Genomic DNA, 6,834 nt, shown 5'->3' on the forward strand with positions numbered 1-6,834 from the left:
AAGCTTCAAATATGCTTGTTTAGAGATCACACACTTTCTGAAGTGGTGGGAAGGCAGTGACAGCCATATGTTTCATAGGTGGTTAAATGTTCACTGTCTGGCAGGAAGGACTTTGCAGTGTTTATAGGCAGAGTTCTCAAGTATTCTAATGGTTGTGACAAAGTGAGAGGGTGATGTGCCTTCTGGTATGAACAATATCCAAAGTTCAGACTGCTCCCTTGCTGCCCTGCATGGCAAGGGGAACTCCCACCCTGCTGTGGAGCTGAAGGGATATTTTGACCCTGAAGCAAAGTGGTGGGGCTGGCTGGACCTGAGTGTGATCCCTGGTGATCTCTGGGTCACCTCAGGCTTGTCACTCCCTGTTTTTCTCCTGGTCCCTTGAGAGCGTGGAGTTCATAATGTATATCCCCTTTGTACAGTATTTGGAGATGCACAATGCACTACACCAAGTGTTTTGGAGCCAGGAGGGAGCTTTGGTTCAATTCAGGGCTTCTGGTATGCGTCTCTTGCCGTGACCGTGGCCCCTGGACTCCAGCACCACCACCTGCTGCTGTCACCTCTCCCTGCTCTGTCACACAGATCTCTTTTGTTTGTGCAGCAGCTAAACCACCCATGCAGCCTTCCAGCGAGATTAAAGCTCTTTTGGAGAGAGAAGCTCTGCTCTGTTGGATCTCCTACACATGGGAAGCCACACTCACCAATGTTCTTTGCTCCTCCAGATCACCAGCGCGGCAGAGACGGAGGCAGTCACTTCCCAGAAGCTGGTGAAGGGACATGCATACTCAGTCACCGGGGCAGAGGAGGTAGGTGTGCCACCCCGAAAGGGCAAGATGCAGCAGGCTTTGTATGTGACAGCCACAAATTCATCTTCAATATTGCAAATTCTTGAGTGTCACCCATTTTGCTGAATTAATTGATAGGTTTTGGATAATCATAAATTTGCCTTCTTGGACCAAAAAATCCACCTACTTTTCCATGAGCATTGCTATTTCCCAGTGTGTGATGTGGTGGGCAGCTCTGTATAGAGGGCTCTCTGCCGGTGACTGGGCCCTTCAACTCGATTCCACATAGCAAGCAGCACTGCACCTTAAATACACAGCAAGATGTGAGATGTGTGCCAAGCATGAAAAATATATATTATTGTTCTCTAAGTGCCTGCCAAACAGTGCTTTTCAGCAGGGCATGATGTTTGAACACAAGGTACGTGTCCAAGATTGGGTGACTGGTGAAGGTAAGACAAGTGAAAACGAAGCAGATCATAGCATCCTTCCATGTGTCTAATGGGGTTTTAGGGTTACTTCACCAATGCTTGGTTCTTATGTAATTTCTGAAACTTGAGTGAGGTGTATAGAGTCACTGACAGGCTGTACTGAGGTGGACACTGCTAACAGGTAGGTTTGTGTGTGTTCATTCGGTCCTCCTCTCACAGCAAAAACAGCCAAGAGGGAGTTTGTTGACCTTCATTCACAAACAGGTATGATTTAACCAGACTGCTCCTTTGGAGATCTGTGCAGGCTTTGTAACAATAGTTTATCTATTAAGTTTATCTATTAAGATAAGTTTATCCAGGTGTCATCTCTGGACTCGGTGCTGCTACAGCCTTGCACAGTTTTCTTGGCTTTGGGCTCCAGAGGTGTGCCAGCTCCTTCCTCAAATGAGTGCTGTGTGTTCCCCAGAAATACTGGCTGTTCTTGCTGAAACTCATACAGCTGTGCTTGGCTGGGTGTCAGTGTGTGCAGAGACCAGCACATGACCAGTCATGGCCTTGGTGCAGTGCAGTGAGGGGCTGATGCTGCTGCACTGAGGGGCATTAGTGTTGTCAGAAGGGTTGTGGCCAGTCTAAGTATCCTGTATCTTGTAATAGGATCATCTTATATATTAATAGGGGTGGGAAAAGGCATTTGTGTGAAAAGACAGTTTATACATAAATGATGACTTAGAGAAGTATCTCTTTGTACCTGCTTTTTGGCAGTCCTGGAGCAGTTTTACATTCCCTTTGCTCGAAATCCTATCAGAGGTAATCTTTTAGCAGCATAAAACAGACATTTTGCTTATCATGAACTTTGATTTGTGCATGCTATGAAACTTCCCTGGACAAGCTCAGGTGAGTGAAGCTCACTCAAAATCAGTTTGACTGATGTCTTTTGGACAAGGTGAGTGCAGGTTTATGTATATATGCTGTCATGCATAGCACCGAGATACTTGCTCTGTCATGTTTTGTAATTCCGGTAGAAGAGGTGAGAGGGAGCACAGTGCTGAGTCCCTGAGTAACTCCCCATACACTTCTGATCACATCAGGTGAATTTCCGAGGAACGGTGCAGAAGCTGATCAGAATCCGAAATCCCTGGGGGGAAGTGGAGTGGACTGGCAAGTGGAATGACAAGTGAGTCGATGGCTGACGCGTTGCCAGGAGTGCAGTCATATTTCTGCTGTTGTCTGTCTTTTCTCCACCTCAGATTTCTCTGTAAGTCACACCTGGATGTGATGTTCATTCTGAGCTGTTTCAAAGAAGCATTCTGTGACTGTCATATCCTTTATGGGTGCCACAGTATGTGGTGCCTTTCATGCAAACACCTGCCTTTGTGTAAGATGTAGAGATTTGGTTGGTGATTCCTAGAAACTTCACTGTAGTTTCTGCTTATTTAACAGCCTGGATTCAGTGGTGAGCTTCTGAAAACTTACTTTCTAAAAGGGCTTTAAAAACCCATTTCTCTTGTTAGTAATGAAAGCTTGACTGCTGTGGCTGGTCTTTCTTTTGCTAATACAAAGCTCTGTCTCAGTCAATACATCAGCACTTTCTGAAGATAAAACTCTGCTTGTCGTCCTTACCTCACATCTTAAATATCCAAGGTATCTTGTATGCCAGGTCCATCTATTTTTAATTTTGCAGTGGTTTGAGGGTTATAGAGCTGCTGTCAGTTAGATCTTGCAGAGTATTGCAATCATGTGGAAAGTTAAATCATTGTGCCAGAACAGCTACATTAGGGTTTAACCTTTATTGTACCTTGTCATTGATGTGGGATTCTCTTTCAGCTGCCCAAACTGGAGTGGTGTTGACCCTGAGGTGCGGGAGCGACTGACCAGGAGACATGAAGATGGGGAATTTTGGTAAGTATCACTGGGTTTCCATTCCAGCAGAAGGGAATGGCACTTGCTCTGCTTTCTTCACACAAAGTAATCTCTCCCAGTATGCTCTTCAAGATGAGTGTTCAAATCCACCCCAAAATCCGAGTGTTAAATCACAGTGAGGGAGAGGTAGGATAGACAAGGTAGCTGGTTGCATGGGAAACCTTTCCATCCCGAGGAGACATTGCCAGTAGCATTGCTTCCCAGAGGAGACATTGCCAGTAGCATTGCTTCCCACAGGATGGCGTTCAACGACTTCTTGAAGCATTACTCCCGCCTGGAGATCTGCAACCTGACTCCAGACACCCTGGCTAGTGACAGGTACAAGAAGTGGAGCCTGCTGAAGTTAGATGGGAACTGGAGAAGAGGAGCCACTGCAGGGGGCTGCAGGAATTACCCAAGTAAGAGAAACTGGAAAAACCTTTTATGCGTCCACTAGTACTTTCTCTGGAAGCTTCTGGGACCTGTTTTAGGGTGATTTATGGAGGAGGAGGATGTACCTGGGATAGTCCAAAAGTGCAGGTGCTTGGGAAATGCACCTCCCTGATGTGGGTAAAGTTGGGGTTGTAAAGCCTAGTGGGGGCAGGCAGGGGAGTGCATTAGTTTCTCCTTCTCACAGCTGATTTTGGAAGTCAGAGCCACATCTGTCGTAGGTGACATGTATATCAGCACAGTTGCTTTCAAAGAAGCCTCTGAGCAGTTTGCATAAATCCAATTCCCAGACACTTTCTGGATGAATCCACAGTATTTAATCAAGCTGGAGGAAGAAGACAAGGATCCCGATGATCCTGAGGAGGGCTGCACTTTCCTCATTGGGCTGATTCAGAAGCACCGGCGAAAGCAGAGGAAGATGGGAGAGGATATGCACACCATCGGCTTTGCGATTTATGAGGCAAGTAAGGCTGTACAGGTGCACGGGAGGAAAAGCAAAACTCAGCCTATAAACGGGGTAGTGCAGTTCTCAGGCTGGGCTTTCCATCAAAACTCAGATGGGTTGAGTCAGACACCAGCTGCAGCAAGGAAAATTCCACTTAGGTGTTTAGAAAATTATCCTCCACAAAAATAGTGGTCAAGCACAGGGACAGGTACCCAGAGAGACAATGGAGTCTATGATCTTGGAGATATTCAAACCTAGGCTGGAAAAGGTCCTGAACAGAGTCTTTTAATTTTGAGATCAGCCTTGCTTTGAGTAGGGGGTTGGACCAGATGACCTACAGAGGCCCCTTTCCACTTATAATATCCTTTGCTTCTAAATGGAAGAGCAGAAGAACTATTTAAAGAATAAGAAATTCAGAAATCCAGTCTCTCTTCTACTTGTTAGGCTGTGGTGAAGAGCAGAAGAACAGGACCAGCCATGGTAGGGATGTGACCCTAGCTGGGAGACCTGTGCTACCTTGATGAGTGTGAAACCAGCAGCAAAACTGGCCAAAACACCTGGAAAACTCGTGCTGAATGAAGGGTCAGAGATGTGTCTATAGTAGCTTCTGATGCTACTGCAAACAAGTGATGGTCTTGTTTGCAGGTTGTCTTGTGCCCATAGACAATATGTACAACTGCTTTCTTTCTCAGTATCTCAGCTTTGGAAAAGCTTGTCAAAGGATCTGGTCCCCACAAGAAAGTAAGGTTTAAAGCAAAACTAAGTCCCCTGAAGCCATAAGGAAACAGAAAGCTGCATTATTGTCTTGCTCAGCCCCTGTTTCTAACAGTGGAGAGGTCAGAGGGGCAGGAGGGTGAGAGAGAAGGTGGGAGAAATCAAGCCTACAAAAATTATAATAGTGGGCTGCAGGGAGGAGATTGAGCAGGAAGCCACGACCAGCCTGGCTGTGCCCGTGGGAGGCTGTGCCCATGCTGCCCCAGGTGAACTTCACCTGCCTCTGGGACAGAGCTGGGAGCTGAGCCCGCACTCAGCATTGGGCAGCATGGGCTCAACATTCACCTTCCCCTTGAGTCAAGTCGGGGTTTTTTTGTTGTTAGGTTTTTTTTTTCCCGAGAGTGTGGATGTACCTGCTAACTAACAGTGAAAAGAAGTAACCCTGGAGCTGCCATTCAACAAGTAAATAACTCTCTCCTTTTCTCCTTGCAGGTGCCCCCAGAGGTATGTAGCATGCATTGGTGGACAAGGTGCAGTGTTGAGACTGAATAGCCTGTGGGAAGAAATGATTTAGAGGATCCTCCTTCACTGCAGGACCTCGTGACTGTACAGAGGCCAAAGTTAGAGGCTATCTATTCCGGAAGGGACCTTGAGCTCACACTGCATTTTCAGTGTGTATTGAATTGGGATAAGAGTGCAGAAACTCACCAAAGTAGCTCTTCCATGGCTCTTCTCCCAGCCTAGACCCATACCTGCTCCCCCAGAGCACAGCTGCTTTTCCCAGGTTTGCCCAGAGTTTCTGCTTGACACATGAATAATATTCCAAGGTGGTGTTCATATTCATTTCCCTAATCACCTCCTTTATTGGTTTCTCTCTGTTTTTACCTGTAGGTAGCTAATAGTATTCTCTGGGCATTGGAAAGGGGTGGCAGTGCAGTGATGCCTATGCAACATGAGGCAGGGCTGCAGGTGCCTCTGAAATTCAGAGGAACAACTGAAGTTAAGCAAAATGCCTGGGTAACCCCATTACCAGGTTTGCTGTACCTGTGAGGGTGCATGTGAAGCGGCTGGAGCACCTCATGGCTTGTGAGACTATGCTCAAACCAGCTGCTCTTATGTAAAATGTGGTTTCATCAGGAATGGAAATGGTGCTACTCATTAAATAAATTTCTTATGTACTTTTTTAATACCTTAGCAGTACTCTGTCAGGCACTCAGCTCTAATTTCCATAAAATAAAGAGATCCGAGCTATAGTCCCATTGCTCTTCCCCAAAAGGTGGAATTTTATCTCTCAGTACAGCAGTAGGTCTCACAGGTTTTGCATTCTTAAAAATCTGGGAGGACAGGAAAGAGGAGGTTTCTGAAACATGCACATTCCTGATGTTGGCTTCCAGGGCTGAAGTAGCCTACCTGTAAGACCCTGAGAAAAGAGTTCGTTCTGAAAGATCATAAAATCATAGAATGGTTTATGTTAAAAGGGACCTTAAAGATCTAGTTCCAACACCCTTGCCATGGGCAGGGACACCTTTCACTAGATGTTACTCTCCAAATATGATTTTATTTTACTATTTTGTTTTATTTTATTCTTGAAGCCCTCCATAAGCAGGGTCTCTGCTTTAAGGCTAGCTGACCTCAGAGACAGAGCTGAGCTACAGTCTACAGGTGGTGCCAGCTCGGAGAACCAGAGGGATATGGCTTCTATGCCATCTCAATTTAAAGAAAAGTCGTTGGTTTAAGAATTTGCCAAACGTCTTCTGACACCCGTCATCGTCTGGAAAACAAAATGACCCAAATTATTTATTGTGATGATCTGCAAAATACATTTGCAGCCACATCTCAGGAGTATTGTGGTAGGATGCACCCACCCCCCTCTTTCTTCTCTTTCAGCTCTGTCATATTGGCACAATTTTTTTTCTCCCCCTACATGGCTAGTTGACATAACTAGTATATTTTCTTCTCTGTAAATGCAAATGCATGTGAACTGTAGAGGTTTTTTCTCTTTCTTTGCTTTTCATAAGTTTTCTGGCCAGACAAATATTCATCTGAGCAAAAACTTTTTCCTGACCAACAAAGCAAGAGAAAAATCAAACACTTTTATCAACCTCCGAGAAGTGCT

At 45.6% G+C, this 6,834-nt stretch overlaps 1 protein-coding gene across 1 annotated transcript in view; it reads left to right on the forward strand.

Annotated features, from left to right (window-relative positions):
* The window catches only part of LOC103797775 (calpain-2 catalytic subunit-like), a gene marked incomplete at its 5' end in the record, with an annotated part of 25,962 nt that overhangs the window by 11,398 nt on the left and 7,730 nt on the right, over nt 1-6,834 (forward strand). Inside the window, 7 exon segments of the mRNA XM_009070006.1 lie at nt 720-803; nt 2,299-2,384; nt 3,035-3,109; nt 3,368-3,528; nt 3,850-4,019; nt 5,211-5,222; nt 6,737-6,834. The exon segment at nt 6,737-6,834 is cut by the window's right edge and continues 1 nt beyond it. Of these exon segments, the coding sequence (XP_009068254.1) occupies nt 720-803; nt 2,299-2,384; nt 3,035-3,109; nt 3,368-3,528; nt 3,850-4,019; nt 5,211-5,222; nt 6,737-6,834 (686 nt within the window).

The sequence above is a fragment of the Acanthisitta chloris genome, unplaced genomic scaffold, assembly GCF_000695815.1.
Source record: "Acanthisitta chloris isolate BGI_N310 unplaced genomic scaffold, ASM69581v1 scaffold6602, whole genome shotgun sequence".
Classification (NCBI taxonomy): domain Eukaryota; kingdom Metazoa; phylum Chordata; class Aves; order Passeriformes; family Acanthisittidae; genus Acanthisitta; species Acanthisitta chloris.